This window comes from Terrapene carolina, unplaced genomic scaffold (assembly GCF_002925995.2).
Source record: "Terrapene carolina triunguis isolate 2854851 unplaced genomic scaffold, T_m_triunguis-2.0 Scaffold131, whole genome shotgun sequence".
In the NCBI taxonomy this organism is placed as follows: domain Eukaryota; kingdom Metazoa; phylum Chordata; order Testudines; family Emydidae; genus Terrapene; species Terrapene triunguis.
The window spans coordinates 4,747,529-4,772,805 of record NW_020664482.1 but is presented as its reverse complement, the minus strand read 5'-3'; the positions used below and the strand labels follow the sequence as shown (position 1 = coordinate 4,772,805).

Sequence of the window (25,277 nt, the reverse complement as noted above, 5' to 3'; positions counted from 1 at the left end):
AAATCCTTTGATTGCCATATAGTGGACTTTCCAAGGCACTGCTAGGAGTGCATTTATTCATACTAGGTACACTGAGACCAGCATTGCCCTAACTCATTTTAAACAAATCTTTTGCTGGATAGGTGTAAGCACTGATGACATTTGCCATCAGTTTAAATGTGAATCATTAGCAAAGAGACTGTATTTTGGAAAGTGATGCTGAAGAGACTTGGAGTCTGGTGGATAAGCAACTCAACTTGAGCTCCCAGTATGATGCTGCATTTAAGAAAGCTAAGATCTATGGATGCATAAGCAGAGGAATATACAGTGGCAGTAGGGAGATGTTATTACCTCTCTATACAGCATAGGTGCAACCTTTAGCAGAATAGTGTGTCCAATTCTGGTGCCCACACTTAAGTATATTGACAAATTGGAAAGGGTTTAGAAAAGATTCAATAATGAGGTCTGGAAAACCTGCCTTACTGTGAGAGACTAAAGCAGCTCAGTATTTATCTGATCCAGGAGAAAGTTGAAGAGGTGACTTGATCGCAGTCTTTACCTACCTATGTGTGAATTAAATTTCTGATCCTAGCACTTCTGATCTTTACCTCTAGCAGAAAATCGTAATGAAATCAAATGGCTGGAAGTTAAAGGTAGACATATGCAGACTAAAAATTAGGTGCAATAAAAAAAAAATTGAGACCATCTTATGTTTATACACATTTCCTAGTACAAAGGGGTCCTGCTTCATGATTGGGGCCTCTAGTGCTATCACAAAAATTAATAAATGGAAGGTTCATGCCTCGAAGAGCTTGGACTCCAACAACACCAGAAAAGCACACGATTCCTACTTGATTTTCCACTCTCATTGTTCATATTCTGCACCAAACAGCACAGCTGATTTACCTTAGTGAAGAAACAGTGACTTTTACTTTGCCTTGATTTGGGAAATCTCAGGCCTACAGCCAGCTGCATCATGTACATTCTAGTATGAATCATTAAGTGGGTCTCTCTCCATCTGCGTCCAAAGGTGATTTTTTCAGGCTAGTGGAAGGGATCATGCTCAGGGTCACTTGTTGCCTCACTTTTAGAGGGATGGCAAGCACGCTGTGATTGGACTCTCCCTAATGAATGCTCCTTTAAAAACACCTGTTCCAAGATGATTTCCTCCCTGTTATTTGTGATTACACGTTAAAAATTCATTACGATTGTAAAGTCAAGCACTCAATTTCCAGGCCAAAGGACTACTTCTCTCATTACAAATCACTGATAATGTCCCTAGGTCGCCCTAGTTAACCATCCTCAATCTATTCATGACTTTAAATTGCATCCCGAGGCAGGTGTTTTTTTCCAGTATGAGTGCTCAGACACCTTCAACTCCTCTCACTTAGTGAAAAGGGCTGCGTAGTTACAGCACTAGACAAGATACAACAAAGTACTACGAGAAAATAATCAGTATCTATCTAGTTTTCCATACCATGCTCATACCCAGGGTATCGGTGCACCTAAAACCATGAAATATTGTTTGAAGCCAACTTGTGGCACTAGAATCACGTCTGAGGTCATTTCTATCTCTATCTACTCATTCCCTAGAATGAGCCATTTGGACAAGGTTTGGGTGATAGGGAGGTTGACAGTATAAAGGCAGGGCCAAGATTTGGGAGCACTGTATGTATGTTAACCACCCCAACCTTAACTTCCCATTCCTCCATCTCCAGCAAGAAGACTACAAAGAGGTAGCATACATAGCTTCCAGGGCAAATGGTCACAGAGCTGGAAGCCACTAGTTTGCTTGCCTACCACAAACTACTGTCAAAATGTGTTTTAAGAGGAATGTATTGATTCAGGGTGGAAGAGTACAAACAGGGTAGGATTTAAGATTTTTTTCTAAACAACCTATTATTGAAATACAAGGACGACAGTGGCCAGTGCAGGTGCCCCAGAGGGAATGAACAGGTAATCATCAAGTGATCCATCCCATTGCCCATTCCCACCTTCTGGTTGTATAAAGTTTATTTGCTCTTTGAGAGCCAAGGTGTGTAGCTAGCAAGTCCCTGGGAATCCAAATGGTCAGAGTTGCTGCAGATGACAAGGCTCTGCGCTAGTTCTCAAACAGAGTGTCTCATGGAGCAACTTTGTTCTCTGTTCCCTGCTGCCCAGAGATCCAGAACTGCCTGGAAAAAAAAATTTTTCTCACAGTTTTTCCAAGCAGCATACAAACAGCTCAGTGAAAAAGTCTCACCCTTTTCCAATGTAAAAGTATTGATACCACAACAGGATTCTCTTACCTTATTTTACTGCCTTCAATTGAGCCACACTGGGAGACGAGCCACGCTCTGAACAGTCATGCTGTGGTATGCAGTGGCGTCTGTGATCCTTTCCCAGCATGGACGTGTGTGCTTTGCAGGAGAATGCAGGGAGTGTGCATGAACTCCCTAGCTGCTTTCTACCCCTCTAGCTGTGACTGAACTAGGCGTTTCCTTCAGCTTGTTACTAAGAATGCATGAAATGCACTCCAACAAGTCAACCAGGTTAGGAGGTTTCAGGAATGAGGAAAATAGGCTTTTAAAAATATGATTTTGTTGACAATGTGTACACAATCAAGGAGACAATATCTACATTGAAGAACAGTTCCTAGTAAAAAAAAAAAAAAAAAAAAATGGCAAAGAACCACTGGGTACGTGACCAGGGTCAAAAATGTTTCCTTCCTACAAAAGGTCAGACATACCTGAAGTCACTTATATAGATTGTATTCAACATTGAAGAGGAAAGGTTGCTTAGATGCCACCCCCAGATGCCCTATTTTCCATTTTCCCTTTCTCCTTCCCCACCTTACATCCATCCCTCTGCTTTCTGGTCCCACTGAAGTGATGTCTATAGCAGTGTATGTGGGTACAACAAAAAGCATCTGCTCAACAGAATACAATAGTTAGGTTGCTTGCTTAACTTAACTTTCTCTGTCCTAAACACTTTCTACCCTGTCATCTTGATGCGAGTTACTCAGCAGAAGCTGCAATTCTGGGTGGAATTCAGTTTGGTTTTAGTCTGCCTATCCATTTTCAGAAACTTTTATAGCACAAGAGAGAAAAAATAGAATGTATAGATTGTAAAGTAACCTTACCAGAGATACAGAGTCTGGCTCTAAAATATCAGTGTATATGTACACATGCATTAAAATTACTGTTCAACCACAATTTATAAATATTCATTCATGCGGTCTTAACAAAAAACAACTTACAAAACAAATCAAACGAGGAATTAGCCTAAATACATTCTTTCAAACACTGATCAGAGAAGCAAAGACTGGCTTGTTTATAAGTTTGTTTATTAAAAAGGTAGTATAAAACACGACCCCTTTAAGAAACAAAAAAAATTCAAGACAAATCAAGAGCTTCTTCGATTCTGTCACAGGGCTAGAAATTATAAGTATGAAGGAATATTTAAAAAAACATTTACTTTTCAGAATGAGAGAATTTTAAATGGTAAATTCAATTTAGCTCTAAGGGAAAGCCAATTAGAAAAACTCAATTTATTGAAAGGTTTAATCCTACACTATTACTACAGTAGTATTACGTAATGGGTCAGTGAAAAAAATGTAACACTAGCCACGAAAGCCATTTTGTATTTCTATAACCATATTTGATAGCACTTTCAGAATACCTTAATACCAAAAACTTCAAGCCCTGCATAATCCAGCACACTCTCACATCAATTTAACACAACTTCCTTAATATACAAAATTTAATTTATTTGTCATACTACAGCACATTTTCTCAAATTCAGAAAAAAATAAAACTGAGTCCAATGAAAAATCTAAAGCAGTGTGATGTCTTAGAAAGAATTTAGCCAGGTTGTAATATAGAGTTTAAGATGTGTATACTGGTTCACTGTAGTATTCAAAGGTCAGTGTAGTTTTATGAAGCATCTAATACCTGTACACTTCAGTGAACTGGGACTAAATATTCAAAAAAATTAAATAGTTTAGCCTTGTGAATAAAATCTGGGACAAGTTTTTAGGTCAAAATGCACTGCATTTAATACATTAATGATTTTAAGCAAATTGCAATCCCTGTACAAAATAAAACATATTAAGGATTGAAATTCAGTTAAGAGTTAAGTATATCCAGCTGTATTTTAAAAGTTAAAGTCAGCAGGAGCAACAAACATTTTGATGCAAAATGAAACTAAACTATCCCTACACTTCCTCTCTTCAGACATATACATGCAAATGTGAAAAACACTTAAATCTGCTCCTTTGCGGCTTTTTTCCCCTTTTCCAGTCTAATCTTTGCATAGTACTTAATTGGTTTAGTTTTACCACCTCTTATGCACATAAGCATCTGTGAATCACTAGACTATTATTCAATTATAAAATGACAGATCAGTATGATTTGGCCCTTCAATACAAAATAATGAATAGATTAGAACTTGGCAATATTATCCACACTTTATATAAGTGCAAACTATTTAATATTCCCCCCTTTGTATTTAAATTCTTTTAAATACACTCAGTGCTTTGCCACTATCTAAATCTACAAGCAGGATCTTCAGAAAGCAGCTCTTTGAATTTGAGCTACATTGATTACTGACAAATCATTTCAATTTACTGCGAGACCAGAAACAGTTGGCCTTTTCATAAGACTATAATATATTTTAAAAAGGGGGGAGAGAAAGAGATAACTTCTTGAAATGTTCACTTCTGACAAGACCTGTTTTCTCTGCTAACTGTAACAACTTCATAAAGGTATCCAGGCAGAACCAGCACAGATCAGATTAGGAAAATGGCTTTCAAAAGCTAAGGTTTAAGGTAGGGTCTGAAAGCAAGCAGTATATTGACAGCACTTTGGAATGAAACATAAGGAAAACTTGAAACCCATATTGAATCCTGATCTTGCCATCTTTACTGAATTGAGAGGATCATGGACTCAATCCTATAAAACTGTACTCACAAGAGCAGTCTACTTCAATGGGGCTGGTTATGTGAGAATTTTGTGCGTCTCAGGCCATGTGACAAAACTCAAATTTTCTGCTACTTTTGGACTGTACCCATGTAAAACTATTTTGGGGGTAGATATTGTATTTCAGTTTATTACTACATAGTCACTTGGCATAAAAACACTTACTCGAGGTCTAAAAAAATTATTAAACAATAATATATTCACAAGTTCTGCTCGTTTGCAGATCAGAGTTAAGAATTCCACACTGTCCACTAACTTATTGTACTGTAATATTAGAATTCATAATCATGTGCTTCAAATTCATGTTTTGTGATCACGTGATTCACTATAACCAGATGGCAAACTGTAATTTCCCCCATAAGCTAATGAATTATGAAAACTTTCATAATTACTGTATATAATAAAAAGGGAAAAGTATTCTAACTTAAAACCACTATTTACATAAACACCCCACTGGAAACTAGAAACAGTCATTTGTCTCACTGTTTTCTATACATCATCACAATTCTTGTATAGTTCATGGATAAGCTGCTGCTTTAAAAAAAATATTTTCCCTACTTTACTGTCAAAGCATAAAAAAAGTAGGTGAAGAGAGGTGTACCAACTTCAGTGTTAATGTCTCATTGTAGACCGTTGTTTGGCTAGAAGCGGAAACAAATGGTTCAGAATTTCAGGCAGTGTCATGAAAATAATTTTTATATTCTTAGAAATTATTTCAAAATGCCAGTAAAGTAGTTTTGTTTTGTTTTTTAGTTTTTGTTGTTGCTTTGTTTCCAGTCTGAAATAAGGAAATTTTAATTTCAGTAGGTGGGCAAGCCAATCAAATTTTAAATCAACTGAGAGGGAAGTTTCTGTACATACACCAATTCCTTAGTTTTACATGGGTTTTTAAGCATACTTTTAAATAGTCAATACTAAATTATATTTGATTTGACACTAACTGATAAGGCATTGTAGTACTGTAAAATATTCATTTCTTAAGGATTCTCTACAGCAATTTCAATTCCCCTTTTTTAATCGGTAAATTGAACTGCCCAGAATGTTTTATATAATTAATTAGGACCTCTAGAAATCTAACAAAGCATGCTAGCATGACAGGTCTAAAGCCTAGAGTTTGGGAGCTAGAATAGAGAAGCACTGAGAACAGTGCCCATGGTATTAAGCTGCATGTTGCACACAGAAGCTTCAAGTATTCACATTTTTGCAATCATGACAATGGTTAAGTACATACTGTACCAGCGGAAACATTTTGTTTAGAACTATATGGGCTAGAGATAATTTGAATTTGACACTATCCATAATTATATGCTAACCAACATAGAATCCCTACACAAATCAGAAGCACTTATTTTGCTAAGGTTTATAATTCATGATGTGCTCAAAGATGGGAAAAGAATCTACTGAGAGAGTGAGAATTTAATGGTTTCCTCTCAAGGGCATAATCAACTTTAAAAAATCCCAAAAGGGTGTTTTATTTAAAATTAAATTGTCACACTAGTTTATAATTAAAGTATCCATCAATTTAATACAATCAGGGGTTACAAGTCTGATAATCTTAACTACTATTCTCTTATCTAGGTTGCTCATAAGGAAATAAGATGCAACCACAATGGCAAGTATTATTTTATACAAACTTATTGCCATAACCTACATAAACACAGTGATTACCAAAAAAACCTAGCTAGTGTAGCTGTTCAGACAAATTCAAAAAATCAAAGATAAGTACAGTACAAATTAAAGACAACCAAGGTCTTCTATCAAAATTGAGTGCTTCAAGTTGGAAACATGAGCACTAACACCCATAATCTTTCACAACCCACTATCTACTTTTTTTCAAAAGAATCAACAATTCCAGTTGGAAGTTTAAAAGGTATCCTCAAATGAACAAATCCAGAGCGAGTTCCAAATATTAACCAACATTTTTAAACAGGCTGCCTAAAGTAATGTTATTCAAAAATGCTCAGCATCCAAGCTGATCCACTGAAGTCACTTTTGAACTTCTGACTACTTTACACATCTAATTAAGAAGGCTAACTTTAGGCATTGTTTTGAAAATCTTTGCCTAATTGAACAAAAATGTTTAAGTCAATTTAATGGCTAGTAAAACAAGAAAATATAAATATAAAAGGGGAGCTAATTTTTGAAAAACATATTCCCCGATATTCATACAGTGTGTGACAACCTTGGGATTAAAGGTTAAAATCTTTTAAATTTTATGAAGTCTTTGGTGGAAGGGGCCCCTCAGGCTGTGAACTAAACCAAAAGCATCCATCTCAAAAAGAATAGGGTACATATTGACTCCCCACCCTACCAAAGAGAGAAAAAGCATTTCTTAGATTTAAGGCAAAAGAACCCCAAAAAGCCATATGTTCAATGTATAATTTTTACATGCTTTCAGCATATGGAAATACTTCATTCTACCATCTGAATTTAAATTGATGATTAGAGGTCAGTTTTATTTACATAGTGTTCTGGTGTTGAAGTGTTTACGGGTGCTAATCTCCTCAAAATATTCACAACTTGTTTACATCAATGGAAGATTCCAGAAGGAGATGAGACCCCTCTATACTGAACATTCTGATTTTAAAGTATCTTCTCATGTATCTGTGGCTCCGTGTAGGCTATGGCAAGAATTTTCAGTTTTGTAGACTGACCGACAATTTCATGCTCCATGATCTGCTATTTGAAAATGCCTAATATGGCAACGCATGTAGAGGGTGAATGTATTGGGCCTTACTGCAACAACTGTTCTGTAAAACTGTCGAAAGTGCTCAAGCCAGTTACTTTAATAGGAAGATACCAAGTTCCAAAAGTGTAGGGAAACTAAAGCAAACATTAAAATCGATTTTAATATCTTTATATAGTACTAAAATGTTTTTAGATTCTGTGTAATTGTTCAAACTCTGGAGTTCACACACACTTCACATTTATATAATTTAAACACTGACAAGCAAATATATGACATAAGAAGCCTGGTCAGTTCTGCTGTGCTCTTGGCAACTTGAGATATTTTGCTTGAACAATAGCCAATTAATATGAACTTTTTTAGATCTTCATTAACTACGGCTTTTAATGAAAATTTCAAAGCACAAGCTGATGACATCAAATATGCATATAAACACATGAACACTGTCTGTAGTCACCCTGAAGCACAGGATAAGAGAAATCCAAACATCACCCTAAAAAGCATGCTTTCATAAAATATTAGAGATGTTATGTATCTGTTTCATCATCACTGCCTGCAAGGCTGCTGTCTGTTGATGGAGTGCCATCTTCATTAATGCCTTCACCATTATCCTCTCTCTTATGAGCTTCATCATTCACATCACCTTTAGATGTGCCATTATCTTTTGAAGGCTGATCTTCAGGCAGTTTCACACTACTAGCTGCAGAATTTGAAGCAGCTGCAATTTTCTGCTTCTCTGCATCAGAATCTCCTAAAAACGACCCCCACAGCTTGAGCCTTTCCTCTCTTTCTCTTGAGGTCTCTTCCACCTGTGTATAAATAAACCTTAATTAAAATTACTACAGAAATCCAGCCTTTCACTTAATGTAAAAAAAATTAGTAGTTGACACTTGGTAAAACTATGCAACAGCTACTTTATTACACCTCTACCCTGATATAACGCTGTCCTCGGGAGCCAAAAACCGCGTTATATCGAACTTGCTTTGATCTGCCGGAGTGAGCAGCCCCGCCCCCCCGGAGCACTGCTTTACCGCGTTATATCCAAATTCGTGTTATATCAGGTCGCGTTATATCGGGGTAGAGATGTATAATCAACACTGACTACATTAATACCATGAAGTTTCACTTGAGTCAGGGCCCATTGTGCTAGTTGTTAACAATGTTTGTACAGCAATGAATAACTGAACAATTTACCTTCAGTGTACAATTAAGATAATCAGGGCCTTTGAAAATTGGATTAAATATAATTTTTAATAGAACAAAAAATAGGCCTGCTAGGACCCCAAATAACTGGCATCTGCGGGTAAGCCAGGCTTAATATTTGTTCTTTGAAAAGAACATTTAAATTCCTGATTTCATTTAAATTTTATTTCCTCTATTTTTAAAATTAAATAGATTCACAGTTAAAGAATTTTTAGAAATTAAAATTTGGTAAAAAAAAAAAAAAAACACAGTTAAGGATTACCTGATAATCTGTTGTACCATCCCATGTTTCAGCACTTAGCTGACGACCACCAAACCACCTTCCATGGAGAGCTTGTATGCACAGATCAGCTTCCTCTGGTTCTTTAAATGAAACAGAGGCCACACCATCTGGGTGTCGCTGTAAGAAAAAGATAAAACCCTATGATATACATCGCTAAACAGGAATTAAATTTTGTTCCAAAGATCTTTACTCTGCCCTTGTAAGAGATCAGGCACAGTTTTAGATGCAGACATATGTACAAGCCTGTTCATGTGCATATACTTTTGAAATACGTATCCTTCCATTCTTTTCAGATTTTGGAGCAGCACCATCTTTAGTATTTCACAATTAGGGTTTTCAGCTTTAGGTTTTAAACAAAGCTACTTCAAATCTTTTTGTACACAGTCCAGTGTTTAAAAAAAAATAGTTGAATTTTGCTATTTGCAATTTCATGGGTGCATGCTTTTCAACTTCTAATGCATATGTCCCCAAATCTGTTGGAGAAGCTGAATATTGCATCTAGACATAGGGGGAGCTGGAATATGCAGATGTGCAGTTTAACTTTACCTTTGTTAAAATGGGAAGAAATTCTGAATTAAATTCAAGAACTGAAAATTTGAAAAATGAAATTTAAGATTGCATGAAAAACAAATTTTAGAGAACCAGAAATCTTATTCATGATTTAAGGAGCATGAACATCTTGTATATTTGATTTGAGAAGGTTACAGTAATTATGACCATGCAACATAATAGAAAATACCTACATCAAATAAGAGAACCTTCTTTACTTCTCCAAACTTTTCACATTCTGTCCGTAGGTCTTCCCTAATCTCATTCAGTACTAAAGGATCTTCCTGTAAAGAAATACATAAATATATGGATTTGTTTTAAAAATAAGCTTTTTAAACAAAAAATAAAGCTGAAAATTCCCTTAAATGTGTGTAAGCTGCAGACTGGAATTCACACACTAAGGTCCTACAGTTTAAAGGATTTATAGTGGCAATGTATTATACAGGAAAAACACTGGGTACTTTCCCTTATGTAGTATGTTGCAAAATAATGACAATCCAAAATATTAAGAAATAAGCAGGGATTTGGAGCAATCAAATTTTTGAATTGCTCCGCTCCAGCTCCGGGCAAAAACCTACTGGTCCTCGCTCCAGCTCCAGGCTCTGCTCCAAAGCCCTGGAAATAACCATGAAGCTTTGTTCCAAACAAATAGGAAACAATTTAAGTAACCACTCACAGTACTAGCCAAAGTCTACCTCTAGGAATCAAATACTGCATTCTTTTCCAGACACCACCTCCCCAGAAAGCTTATGAAATAGGGGAAGTTCAGAGAATAACAAAAGTGACCAGGGAGGAGCTGAAGGGCTTTAATGTGACCAGACATACTCACTTTTGAGATTATTTTCGTTTTAAGAGCCAGTCTACAAATCTCTGGTTTTACTAAAATTGGGATGACATCTCAATCCCAAGGACTTCTGACTGTCCTTTTCCATTCCCAGTGTACTACTCTATGTGCTTTAAAAAGGAGCGTTGTCAGGTCCTGCCTCTCGGTTACTGCTCAGCTCAGACTAAATGTGTGGTGGAAGCATACATCTATAAGCAATTAGAAAGAAACCCTCTGAGGAATGAGTGAGATTTAGTATTGTGAAATGGGATAATAGCTTGGAATAAAGGCAAATTTAGTATTGGTATCAGGGAAAGTTCTTGATTGAAATAGGATACAATAAAAGCCCCATTGATTGGAACACCTAAAGCTACTTAAAAATACATTTATAGAAATCTATTTTCTAGAAAACAGTGAAATTATTCAAGAAACCACTCTTATCAGGCAGCCTCCTATTCTTAAGAGACCATGTCAAACTATCCCCAAATGCAGTGTACACATCCTACTGTGGCCAAACCCCAGCAATATGAAGAATACGTATTACCTTCCTAATGCATGGTGCAATGTCTGAATATGCCCAAAACTATTAGAAAGACAAGGGGGGTGAGGTAATATCTTCCATTGGATAAACTTCTGTTGGCGAAAGAGACAAGCTTTCGAGCTTACACAGACCTGTAGCCTGGGACCAATACAGCTACAAGTGCAAACAAAACTACTCCAGCCACTATGAACTATACTACTTAACAGATCACATGGCAAACTCAGACCTAATTTGTGCACTTGCAGCATTCCTTTTCACATTATTTCTCAAATTTTGGACTGCTTTTTTCCAAACTAAATCTCACTTTCTAATTTTCTGTTCTTTCCTACACTCAGTGATTTCTACTAGTATTTGCCACGTCTCCTACTTTAGTATCATTTTTGAGTTTCATTAATATTGTTTACTCCCTCTTCCAAATCAAGATGTTTAATTAGATTACATCTGCTACCAATCCCTTTGGCATTCCATTAGATCTTTCCATCAAGATGCATTGCTGTTTATCAATGTCCTTTGTGTATGGTCTTTCAGGCCTTGTCTTCACAGCTAAAAAGGTGAGATTTTTATCACAAGGTAACTTGCAAATATTAGTTCTCAGGGTGCAAACACAGTGATGACAATGCACTTTAGTTTTACTGCAAGGTAAACTAGGTGAGGTCAACATGAAGCAGTGGTATAGTACTGACCTCACCTAGTTTACCACAAATGTTAGTTACGGAGAGGCTAAAAAAGCACCACCTAGCAGTGAAGACAGGGCCTCAGCCAGTTTTGAACTCACATGATGGTTTTTCAACCAAGCCATTTTGATTTAAGAGTATAAGAATCTACCTAAGATTACTAAACTGCAAACACTAAATCTCCCTATTTCCCTTCATCCACTGAATCAAGTGAAATTACGTGTTAGAACTTAAAATCCTCAGTACTTTAAGGGATTCACGCTAGCTGCCAAATCAACATTATTGGCGTGTGTTCTTTTGGGCAACTTATTTTTTGCAGGTGTAATTTTCTTTATTTTACCGGGGAAAAGGGAAAACCCACTTTCCTTCTGCCTCCCACTCAATTGCCAATGGCAACCAAAAAAACTGCATGCTGTTGTCAAGATTACAACAGCGAGAGTTAAGACTGCTTTCAGTCCAATGTCAGAGTTTAGTTTTAATTAATTTTTTACCTCAAACTACTGGAGGAAATGGAATACCACTACGGTATTTGTGGGATGGGTTCTCCATGGTACACAGGGATGGTTTTGGAATTTGGCATGCAAACAAATTTAATTTTGAATCCTAAACTCAAATTAGTCTAGTTCAGTGAGATTTTTAAAATACGGGTCTTAAATACATGGTGCTCCTCATTAAAGGGATATAAAGTACTGTAGTAATGGACAAAATGTGTTTTGAAAACTGGAGCACATACCTCTAGCGTTTCAGAGTTCACTGGAGATAGCCATAAATTTTTCTGGCATTTCAGGAGATAATTTCTGAATTAAAACATTCTCACCTTTCTCCAATCTGCCAATGTTCCTACAGCATTTGTTTTAGCAGAGCAATTACTACCATTACACTAATCCTGCCCAAGCCTGAAGGTTGAGAGAATTTATCAGAGTGTATAAATGTGTGTCTTCATACCACAAATTCACAGATAGCATAGCTTATGGAAAAGAAATAAAGTGAAGAAAATGGACAAAAGTTATTTCTCATGAATGTGGGTTGAACTAAGGCCTTTTCTACACGATAGTTTTGTCAGCAAAAAGGCAGCTTTTGTCAAGAAAACAGTGGAGGTGTACACGCTACAATGCTCCTCAAAATAAAACCACCTCAAGAAGAGATGCAGAGCTTTTTTGCAGCGAAGTTAGACTGACAAAACATCAGTGTAGACACTGCGTTCATTATGTTGCCATAACTGGCCTCCAGGAGGTAACCCACAGTGCCCACTGAGACTGCTCTGCTCACTGTTTTGAACTCGGGTGCCCTGCATCCAGCTGCACATGCATGTGCCCTTCCCCTTGCAAAACTCCAGGAAGTTCTGAAACTGCTCAGCGTGGAAAGCTCACATAGCTACTGTCCAGCTGAGCAGGCCAGCTCCCAGCAGCAAACACAGTGTCTGGATACAGGGGAGGGAGTGGATCTCCTTGGTCTGTGGGGAGAAGAGGCTGTGGGAGTACTCTGAGGGAATTACAGAATCAAAACATTAATGTGGACTCCTCCTCTCCCCGGCACTAGGACCCACAGCAGCAGGCAGGCAGCCCAGGCTGCTGCTTGCGGGGGAGACAGCTGTGCAGAGCCAGGGAGGGCGGCAGGGGCTGATGTCGGGGTGTCCTGTGTCCCCTGCCGGTGTACTAGTCTTCAATGAGCTGGGGTAGGGGGAGAGACACCAGCTGGTGCAACAATAACCTCCAGCAACCAGGAGCAACAATTGCAGGGCAAGTCCTGCTTAGCCCCAGCAGCCCTGGGATGGAGCATGCTCAGCGCAGATGGTATCTTCAGAGTATTTGCTACCAAAATAACAAGTTTCTATTAAGCATGTGTGAAGTGTAAATTTTCATATTTTAACTTGGCCTTATTTGGGTGAATTTCCATGGGGATGGCAAATGGCATCTATGACAGCAGTGAGACACACACACAGCCAAATTTCAAGCCCCTGCTACAAACCATGGAGGCATTAGAGTTTCTCAAGGAAGTAGCTAAGATGTTTGTTTGTTTTTAAAACATGGGCAAGGCAATATTTTTCTCTAGCTTTGTTCTTGGAAGTAGATGAACCATATTAGCTGAAATTTTCAAAAACATTCAGGCTGAGGCAGACACTTGGCATGGAAACTTTTTGCCTGAACAGTTAACATTTGGCAATGTTATAAGCAACTGAAAACAGGGTCTTATAATGGTAAATAATGGGCAATGTTGACTATTGCCAGCACTACCAGCTTCACCTATTATTTAGTTCTTCCTACCTCAAAATCCTTTGGGTGGAACATGTTCCTGATGATAACAACACGCTCATGTCGCTTTCGAACTGTTGCATCTTTCTTCTCAGGCCTCCAATCCAACTGTCTAATAAAATGAAGCAATAGTAAGACACTGTTGCACCTTTCTTCAGTTTCTACAAGTATTTGTTGAAAAAAATCATTAATTTGACATACAGATTTCTGTAGTGATAGCTACTTTGGTTTTAAAGAATTATTTAAATCTTCTAGAAAATAGAATGGAAAGGTGATCAGTAAGTTAATCACTGTTCCTCTAGCAAAGCAGCTTCAAATACCATAAACATGCACAAGAATGTCAGAATACAGAGACATGCCCAATTTAACTTCAGCGGTCAGTGTAGCCTACTGAACATTCAGAAATATTCTGTAGGCTGCAGCTGAACTGGAGCATGGGATAAGAAAAGGAGGCAGAGAAACATAATTGGGCTATTAAGTACCTTGAACAATTTAGGACAAAGTATTTGAAGTCACCTGATGTCAGAGTTCAGACTCGGACTCACTTAAAAGAAAAAAGTTAACAGAATACCAGCTTTAAAGTACAACAAACATCTAAAGATTCCCAAAAAGGTAATTCACCTTCACGTAAGAAATTTTTTAAAATAAAAACATTTGAATGCTGAAGGCAGATGTCCGTGTATAAACAGGCAAAAACAGAAAGCAGTGTACTTGTTCATTTACTAATTGGAACTTCATGCTAACTGCTCTAGAATTTTTGTAAGTGTAATGCAATTATTAAATTTAAACTAACAGTAACATGCAGGAAACTAAATAGTGCTGTCTCCTTACAGGATCAACGTTAATCACAAGAGATAAAAGTGACTCTACAGGGTTCTGTAGATTCAATAACTCCGGAAGAGAAACTTCCATCACGTTTAACAAAACAAAACACACACCAACACTTTCTGCCTCTCAGCTGTAACACTCCGTCCAGAAGAAAGTAATGGAAGTTTTTGGTTTTCTATGGACTCCAACCAAACATGACAATCCAAGGGACTTTCAAGATGCCAGAATTTAACTTATATTTCTCACTCCACCCCACCCCAATGAAATAACTCTACATATAATCTTTGAAAAACTGTTTTAGCTAAGACATTTAGAAAAAACATTTTACTGAAAAAAGTTACAAACTTTTGTTGTTGAGAGAGCCTCTTCTTGTAGTCTTTGCATTTCTTCTTCTTTTTGCTTGCATCATACTCCCCCTTTAGTTGAAACTTTGCTACTTCAACATGCAATTTGTAGCCTCTAATCTCATCCTCATCCAGAAGTCTTAATGCAAGCTCAACTGATTCTCGCTATTTGAAGATAAATCAAATTATAGTAAGCCTTAAAACAAGCATCATCAATGCAAAGGTTTTGATTAAAAAATTAAAAATGAATTCCTCTACGCCCAAACAAAGCTTGAACCTGTTTACAAAAATTAATGTTAAAAAGGGGCTACTTTTAGTATTGCTTGACTCTGGCCCAAAAACACATATTTCACCAGTGTACTTAACAGACTCACCCCCCCAACTGCAGTTCACCAAGTCACCACTTCTCTTCATTCCAATCGTTTCTAAAAACTGAACCACAGTGACAGTTCCAGTGAGCTACTATAATTATAGGGAAGAATTTAAAAAGATAAAAGATAAAATTTTCAAAAGGACCTAAGTTCCACTTTCAAAAGTGACAGACTCATGAGCTTAAACCTCCTTGAAAGTCAATTGGAAAGATCCTCATAGTTAAATACCTCAGTCAGTATTTTGCAGCCTGCATTCTGAAAATACAAATCGTTAACAGAATTCAGAAAAACCTATCATGACAATACTATGGCCATAATGTTGTGATGCAGCTTTTCTGAATTCTGCCCCCGGGTATTAATTATTTAATGTTTGTAGTGCATAGTATCCCACTGTGGAAGACACTGTACAAACATAACAAAAGATAGTCCCTAACCCAAAGAGCTTGCAATTAAGTAAAATGAGTGAAAACAGGTGCATACAATGGACTGAGAGAGAACAAGGTAAAGATTGTGAACAGCACTATGATCAGTGGTCATCTTAAGGCATCAAAATGCCCATTCAGAGCGCTCTATCAGCAACATCTAATAAAAACCAACAGTGGTTGGTAAGTGTCAGGAAAAGTTGCATGCAATGTTGTAGCCATGCTGGTCCCAGGATATTAGAGAGAGAGAAGGTGAGTGAGGTAGTATCTTTTATTTGACCAACTTCTGTTGGTGAAAGAGACAAGCTTTTGAGCTAGAGAGAGCTCTCCATGTCGGAGAAAAGTTGCAGCCTTTCATATTTGACAATAAAGAACTACTTTGTCATGAAGCAGAGCCAACCAAAAAAAAAAAAAGTAATATTACATTGAGTACACCACTGACCTTGAGATAACAACAGAGGCCATCTCCTTTAAGATTTCCTTGCTTGTCTTTATAAAGTTTAATTTTATGTTCTTCTGTCTGAGGATCTCGCATAATGATACCACACTTTGACATAACCTGTATAAACTCATCCTTTGTAATGTCTGGAGGCAAACCTGCAAAGTAAATTCAACCATATAAACCTAGAATGTATTTATATAGTGAATTCCAAATCCATTTTTAAAATGGGCTTAGTGGTGTTGAAAAAGGAAACAAGAATGAATCAGTTATTAAATGAAAAATACCTGTCAGTGCAGTGTTATGGGTGAGATTTTACATGCACAAAAATAAATGTATTTTTGTTAACTAATTTAGTTTTGAGCATATGTTTTATTTCCTGTTAACTGAATGTTTGGTAATCTTTCTGCTTTTTAAGCAAGTGAATTGTGGAAATGTTATGGTTTCCGTAGTAACCATTAACTACATCCACAGATCAGAAAACTCTGTCTGTGTTGCATTAAGTGTTTTTGGACTTAAGTTTCCTTAATATCCCAAAACAATGACATAGCAAACACATTAACCTATGTGCAAATAAATATATTAACTAATGCACAGTTTTTCCCGGTGCACACATTTAGGTATCTACACTTTAATTGGGACAGAAAGTTAGACACTGCATAGCCAGCACACTTCTCATTCTTATCATTTTTGCTAATTTAGTACAACATGCATTCATTTAAGACTTTGTATATACTGAAGTTTGAAATTTTTAAACAAATGAGTTATTTGAGCAGAAGAAAAACAGCATTTGAAATATTTTTAAATTATGAAAAATTCCTGAGTTAGCCAAGCCTAGAGAAAGGAGAGTTCCATGTTTTAAGATATGCTGCTTCAGGTGTATGTTTTTCTTGTGCTCATGTAACTCAAAAAACAGCCAGTTGTATTACCTTTTCAAACAAATTCATCTTTGGGCTAAGAACAAGCATGAGAAGGTGCAAAAGATATAACATTTGTGAAACTACATTATATTGCTATAAAATTGTCTTCCCTTCCCCTATTCATTCTGTTTTTTGCCTCCATTTACCGTATCTTGTCCTAGTCTAGACCAGGGGTTCTCAATCTTTTTCTTTCTGGGGCCCCCCACCCCCAACATGCTATAAAAACTTCACAACCCAGCTGTGCCACAATAACTTTTTCTGCATATAAAAGCCAGGGCCAGTGTCAGGGAGCAGCAAAACAGGGTAATTGCCTGGGGCCCCATGCCACAGGGGCCCGCATTGCTCAGGCTTTGGCTTCAGCCCCGGGTGGCGGGATCAGGGCCCCAGGCTTCAGCCCCATGCAGTGGGACTGTGGCTTTCTGCTGAGGATCCCAGTGAGTCTAATGCTGGCCCTAATTGGCAGACCCCCTGAAACCTGCTCACAGCCCCCTAGGGATTCCCGGTTGAGAACTACTGGTCTAGATCAATGATTCATGAGTTGTGCCCATGTACCACTGCAATCTATGGAGCACTTGCTGGCCACACTGAGCTCTCTCCCCCGTTTCAGCCAGCTAAATTGTGTTTAAACAGATAAATTTATTCAACGCTTTCCTAGTACTACTTTTCCATCTCAGCAACTGCTGTAGTTGTCACAGAGATGTTATACAATCATAAATGTGAGCATAAGTAGGCCGTGCAATTATGAAGGTGAGACGAGGGAGTCAATGAGACAATGCCCTAAAATGTGATCCACACTATTAAGTGTTCTGGAGCAGACTTATTTATATAAATTGCCTAACACACCTTTGGCACTGTATTAAAAAATAGTGATGACTTACCCGTCACATACACATTTGTGTTTTTGTCTTCTTCAACATGAAACCATCCTAAAAACAGAATCATAATTGTAAAAGTTGTGCTAAACCCCTAGAAATAGAACAGGATTTTAAACACTAAGCTCTCGTTTATCAGTTTCACTAACTAAATTTCCAAGAAGCTTCCACTTAACCTAGAGAGCTCAGAACACTATTAGTAACTTGATTATATTTCACATAAGAAATATAGGTTTTTAGAACCTAATAAGTGCTATGCAATTTCAGAAGTGTTTCAAGAATTTTCAGAACAGATGCCTGACCGTCTCTACTGTGCTTAATACTAATGCACAATTACATTTGCTCATTTTTTCTTAAATATTGTATATTTTCCAGCTTATTCAAAATGGAGACCCTTACCTGCGTCAAGTTTTCTTTTTTCTCCTTTTTGTTTAGAATCTGTTTGTTGGGGTGCTTTTTTGTTTGTTGACTGCTGTGCTCCTGCTGTCCTAGAATCCACAGCTGACTTACTTTCAGTCTTTGAAGCAGAGGAACTGTCTAAACTATCTGTAGGGAAGCCATAGTTAGCATGATATGTTGCCAGGAAGTCTTCAGTCACCTAGAAAAGGAATGTTAAATAATATTAATCTAGAATAGAGTTCAAAGATAAACCCCAGGGCACAATTACAAGTTTACTGGTGGTGAATTTCTGAAGATAACTACTAAAACAGTAATCCAGATGTCTTCACTTACAGAGGAAAATATAAAGGCTCAAATGGACACTCCAGTTGAAAATTTACAAATGCCAGATATTAGTAAAGCCATACTGAGAAGTCTGCACACACTATTCAGTAACTTTTTTCTATATTGCAGACAAACTTAAACACATTTCATTAGTGTCCCCTTTTCCAAGGTAAAACTTTTAATACTTTCACTTACTGAGTTAGGTTTGTCTGAGGCAGAAAGAAACCCATAATGTAATACTAACAGAACAGAACTCAATTGCTCTCAACCATGAGCAAGGAGAAGTGACATTGACAGGCAGCCAAGAACCAAAACACTGACTATTAAATTGACTAACACTTGTGGGCCTCTGTCTTCTTGAAGAAAAATTTTCAAAGAAGATTGATTGGTGTTAATAGATAGTGTAAATCTTAGTATAGGCAATATGCACTAATACACGATTAAGTCCAAAGATCATAATCTTTGGCTCAGACTATTACCTGAATGTTGTTAGCTGTTTCCCTCCCAACCAAACCTGACTGTGGAGAGTGAGTGTATGAGCAGTGTCTAAATCTGTCTTTCACACAAAAATTTACTATATTAGATTAGATGCAAAACTTACAATATCTTATTTGTTGCTAGATAAGTTTTAGTACTAAGGTTTTTACAAACCATTTCCAGTACTGTATAGTTGTAACAGGACAAGAAAATATACTAGTTGAAGTTTAGTTTGACACTTTAGTGTCACAAAATGGTTACAACCTCTCATTGTTTAAACCAACTTTTCCACTGTCAATATGGTCAAGTTTTCAGACAACCTTTTCAAAGACGAGAACTCAGCTTTGTAAGAAAAGGTTAGGTTTTCCTGAACTAACCCATATGCTAGGAGTTTCACCTGTGTTCAAAAATACAAGAGTGCGATAGTAGGGATTCTGAATAACTCCATACTTGCATGATAACTGGTAACTAATTAAATCACTACAGCCTCCTTGAACTTTTATATAGATTATTTGGGTCTCAACATAAATGTTTTGTTTGGAAAACTCTTAGCTTAACAAGGACATGCCCCTGGCAAAGAAAGAGATGCAGAATTGTCAATGACAGTCATCTTTCTCCAACACAGAATTAATCTTAATATAAAGCTTTCTGGAGTTTAGTAATTTGCCAAATTACTGCAGAACCACATAACACTAAATTCCAGTGTTTAGAAATCACTAGTATATCACAAGTGTAAGAGTTTGGTTACACAATGGAAAGTCTGTCCATCTCAAAAGGCCCAGGCCTAATTTAGGAGGGATGCATTGACTTTTGAAGAATCTTACATTAAGGTGCCACCGGACTAATCGTTCATAAAGACTAACAGATTTATTTGGGAATATGCTTTCATGGGTAAAAAACCCACTTCTACCCCCTCACATTACGGTAATCTGCACTATATTTGGCTCCAGCCAATCTCAACAGTTCATTACTTTCATGGGTGCTGAATTTTATCTTCAAGGGTTTTTTTTTTTTTTTAATTGTTTTGAATTTTTCAGTGAATAGTTGAGAGTTTTATCAAATAACTTAATAATAAATTAATGAATCAACACCTCTAACTAGTTGTCCTGCAGCAGCATGATTTTTAGATTTGAGTGGGAAGAAAAATGTTCCAACAAAATGAATTTAAAATTACTTCCGAATACATTACCAACTTTGTTTTACTTCTTGAAACTGGACTGGTTCCTAGTGCAAAACAATTTTTGTTAAAGGGGTTATTAATAAAAAAACCTCAGTGGAATATTAATATAGCTAATATTCCATTTACCCAAGGCCAGCTGAGACATACTATTCCAAACCAGGAAGATAAAGGGAAAACAACTGTTGCTGGGACTGATCTTCTGGAATATTAAGCAAACAACTTTATTATACCAGCCATGAACATAATAGCAGCTACTATACTCTTTAAGAGTGAATTTTCATAACTGTGAAAGGTTCCAATCAAAGCATTAAAAACCTAAATCCTCTCTCCCCAGTACAGGCAAGTGCAAATTCTCACACAATTGCTGACCAATGGCCCTCAATCCTGTTCTGGTGGAATAAACTTTGAGATCATTATTTCAATGCACATCTAGTCATCAGGTTCATTTAGGGGAAACCATAGGCAAAAGAATACTGGAAAATATACTTGTCATCTCTTAAGAAATCAAAAAACTTAAAATGATTAGGTATGATCCACGCACACACAAAATGGGAAAGCATACCAGACTCCAGACATGGACCTATGGTTACATCATGGCTAAGGAGAAAACCCCATATGCAGTGCTCTATGAAAGGGTGGGAAGTGGTTTGCAAATTACTGACCCACCATACAATTCCCTATCCCTAATGTCTGCATCTGTACAGCAGCAGAAATTCTGATTGAGTGTGAATTCAGCCAGTCACCTGAGCCACTCTCATAACTGGGTTGCCCAGGGATTAACAACTCCAGTATTTAATTAGCTCTTAATGCTATCTTCCCACTCCTCTTTGGGAAGTCTTATCCCACACCATATAATAAAAATGTATTACTCCAGGAATTTCTGAAACTTGTAAAAACATTGCTGCAGATTGATGCCGAGACAAAAATCATCTGCAAAGGCAGACTTCAGTGAAGCCCTAAGAACTATCAGAGCCTTTTGCCGCCCCCCCCCACCCCCCATTAGTTATCACCCAGATACCAAAGCACCCTGAATGTTACACAAGGCAGCACCGCGGGAAGAGACACAGCAATGCTGAGATACCTGGGGCGAGGGAAGACTGTAAATTAGACATGAGTTTGCAATAAGATAGAGCAGCTAAAGACGGCCAACGCTTCCTTGTGCTGCAAAGGCATCAGCCCCTCTGGGGCTCCGGTGCGCCTGCCCCTGGGCTCGGCGCTGCGTGCGGCCCTGGGCCCCGCTCCTGGACAGGCTCAGGAACACAGAGGGAACCAGGGGCACCTGAAGCGGCTGCTGCCCTCACGCCCCCAGCCCGGGCGCCCCGCCCCCCGGGAGGCCCTGGCCCGTGCGAGCCGCCGCCCCCCGGCCCGCCTTACCTTAGGGAACCAGGCCTTCTTTTCTCGGTCCCACTCGTAGGCCGTCCCATCCGCCGGGTCCACATAGGTGAAGGGGTCGGGCTCGCCCTCGCCGCTGCGGCGGGCCTCGTACAGCTGCTGGAGCCGCAGCTGCTGGTAGAACTCCTCGTTCCCGTCCGAGCCGCCGCCGCTCATCGTGCACGCGGGGTTCGGCGCCGCCTCCGCCGGCCCGGGACACACGCCTCGGCTCGGCGCCCCTGAGGAGGAGCCGCCTCCCGCAGCCCCGCCGCCTCGCGAGCAACTAGCCCCTGCCTCCCCTCAGGGAGGCAGCCGCTACCCACCGAGTCCCGTTTATTTGCCGCCCGGCCCGGCTCTCAATGCGCAAGAGCGGAAGTGACCTCTCTGCCGCCAGCTTGCCCCACCCCGGAAGAGAAGGGATGGGAGGCACCATTCTGAGAGAGGGTAGGTGGGTACGGGTGGAGGGAATGGACGTGCTCAACGGGCAAGGGCTGGGCCAGCACGTGGTCAGCTGCGGGCCAATGGGAGGCAGAGAGAGCGCGATAGGCCCTGTCCTGGGAGCAGGCAGGCGGTGGCTTCTTTTCCCGCCTGGGGCGTGGCCTAGCGCAGGGTTGCCTCAAGGGCGGGGCCTGGGAAGGTTCTAGATGGGTCCCAGACCAGTTCAGGGCGGGATTATCCGGTTCCTGGCCTAGACAAACATGTACTTCCTGGGGGGAGCCCACCTCACCCCCCAGCAGCGCCCATTTCCCAGCCACCTGCCCCAGGGCAGGATGTGGTGGTGCTGCTTGGGTCAGGAGGGCAGCCAGGCCAGGCCAAACCCCAGCAGCACGGTGACCTGTCCTGGGCAGTGAGGCCTGGAGCAGGGAGCCGGGCCCAGCCCTGTGGGACAGGCTGCTGCTGTGGGGCAAAGGGGGGGATGAGCTGTCTAGCCCCTTCGCTCCCCAGGGCTCCCCTGTCGGGCGGGAGCAGGACAGAGGGTGTGAATGGGTAATGGGGTGCAAAACAAGGCAAAGTGCAGCTGGTGGGTTGCCTTAGTAAAAGATGTGGGAACCACTGACCTGGCGTCCTGCTCCATTCAACTTTGGGAAAGGGGCCCTTGTACCTGCTGCTCCGGGCAGGCAAACCCTTCCTCTCACACCGGAGGTCCCTCGCCACAGTCTGTCCTGCTCCTCTGGTCCTCGTTGTTCTGCGGGGGGTCAACTCCCCAGAGTCTGCCCTGCCCCAGGGCCTCTCAGCACAGTCCATTTCCTTTGCCACTCTCGGGCCCCATTGCTGCAGTTTATGTCCTAATCCTTTGTGGACCATCATCTTGGCCTGGCTGTGCTGTCACATATGCCCCCCTCAGGCATGCCTAGTGGTGATATCTTGGTGTTCTTGAGATGCCGTTGTGCTGCTGTCATTGCTGTTGTGCCTTGATGCTAACTGTTTATCTTGTCCCCTGTGCACTTTGGCAGCACAAATTGCAAAGTTTTTCTGAATGATAGCAGCAGCACACTGCCCTGTTAGCGATTCTTCAGCAGGAATCTCTCCAGTCATGCAATAGAAGCATGCGCTGTTGGGCAATAGACTTGTGTAGCTGGTTTAGCTCAAAGGATGCCAGAGAGTCCCATCAAAATCAAGACTGGCCTTCACATGTCTCTCATTCACACCTGCCTGATGTTCATTTCAAAGGATAGCAGAGGCCATCTCAGTGCTCACCAAGGTAAGAAAGACAGTGTCATATTATTTGATCAGTCTTCATTTATACTCTTAATATGGAAATGTGTTTTGTGTATGCTGTCACATTTATGCAGAAAATGTCAATGCATCCTGATTAGGTCATCGGTATATCTGGTATCAAGTATCAGGAGGTAGCCATGTTAGTCTGTATCCACAAAAACAACAAGGAGTCCGGTGGCAGTTTAAAGACTAACAGATTTATTTGGGCATAAGCTTTCGTGGGTAAAAAAACCTCACTTCTTCAGATGCATGGAGTGAAAGTTACAAATGCAGGCATTATATAATGACACATGAAGAGAAGGGAGTTACCTCACAAGTGGAGAACCAGTGTTGACAGGGCCAATTCGATCAGAGTGGATGTAGTCCACTCCCAATAATAGATGAGGAGGTGTCAATTCAGCAGAACTAAAATTCATTTGCAAATTTAACACCATTAATTTGGGCTTGAATTGGAACTGGGAGTGGCTGGCTCATTACAAAAGCAGCTTTGCCTCTCCTGGAATTGACACCTCCTCATCTATTATTGGGAGTGTGCAGCCCCCCCCCCCCCCATCAGAAGGGAGAGAGACCTATCTCTCCACCCAAGAGAGGTGACAGCTGGGAGCCAGAAGTCTAAAAGTGGGTATCCTTGCTGGACCTTGGGAGGGGAATACAGGTGCAGTTGCCCTAAACTGATCAAATCATCTAGTGATTTTCAGAAGGTGATCAGGAGACTTTTTGAGTTGCAAGTATGTTTATTTGCAAAAGAATATGAATAGAAAACTTTCTTTTTCTGTGCATTATAGAAAGCATATTATGTAGACTTTTTTGTTAAATGGATTTTGGCTTAGGACTACAAAATTGAAGTATTTATACAACTTATTTTAACTCTTTTTCTAAATAAAAACATAGTTGAACAAATCCATACAGATTGGCAACTGTTGATTGCTGCAGTTGCAAAACAAACTTTTTACCCTACAATGGGAAGGATATGCAGTCTAAAAGCTTTTTGGAAATCAATATTTTAGGAGCAAATATATCTTTACTGTCATATACACTGGAATGGTAGTAAAATCAAAGTAAAGCTCTGAGGAGAGATAGAGATCAGTTAACAGACTGTCATATAAGAATGCTACAGCTATAAATATAAACTTTCAGTAATCTCTGGCTGGTATACAAAGAACATCCAATATGTAGTTAGTGACCTCATCTTCCATCTTTCACGAATTTTCTTTTGGCAGAGCTATGATGATAGTGGTCCAAAGATAGTTTGTAAGTGATTGTAAAAACAGAGAGCTTGAGAGGCATTTGGGTTACTTTTGTTTCAAAGCTCCCAAGATTAACATCAATTTTTTAATTAACCTAAATTTTATTTTCATATCTTTGAATAAAAACATCAACACATATGCCAGGAAAAGCAGTTTCCATGGAGCAGTGGTTCCCAAACTTGTTCCGCCGCCTGTGCAGGGAAAGCCACTGGCGGGCTGGGCCGGTTTGTTTACCTGCCGCGTCCGCAGGTTCGGCCGATCACGGCTCCCAGTGGCTGCGGTTCGCTGCTCCAGGCCATGGGAGCCGCTGGAAGCGGCGGCCAGTATGTCCCTCGGCCTGCGCCACTTCCAGCAGCTCCGATTGGCCTGGAGCAGCGAACCGCGGCCAGTGGGAACCGCGATCGGCCAAACCTGCG

The 25,277-nt window shown here is 39.5% G+C and overlaps 1 protein-coding gene across 1 annotated transcript; it reads right to left on the bottom strand.

Annotated features, from left to right (window-relative positions):
- Nucleotides 1–3,706: 3,706 nt before the first annotated feature.
- Nucleotides 3,707–22,238, bottom strand: HTATSF1 (HIV-1 Tat specific factor 1). Its single transcript, XM_026652938.2, has 9 exons — nucleotides 21,899–22,238; nucleotides 18,544–18,742; nucleotides 18,151–18,198; nucleotides 16,356–16,510; nucleotides 15,122–15,285; nucleotides 13,961–14,060; nucleotides 9,853–9,942; nucleotides 9,089–9,226; nucleotides 3,707–8,432 (listed from the first exon to the last, which is right to left on the bottom strand). Exons 1-9 carry the CDS (start codon nucleotides 22,070–22,072, stop codon nucleotides 8,151–8,153), a joined length of 1,350 nt encoding a protein of 449 aa, XP_026508723.1. The 5' UTR covers nucleotides 22,073–22,238; the 3' UTR covers nucleotides 3,707–8,150.
- Nucleotides 22,239–25,277: the final 3,039 nt, after the last annotated feature.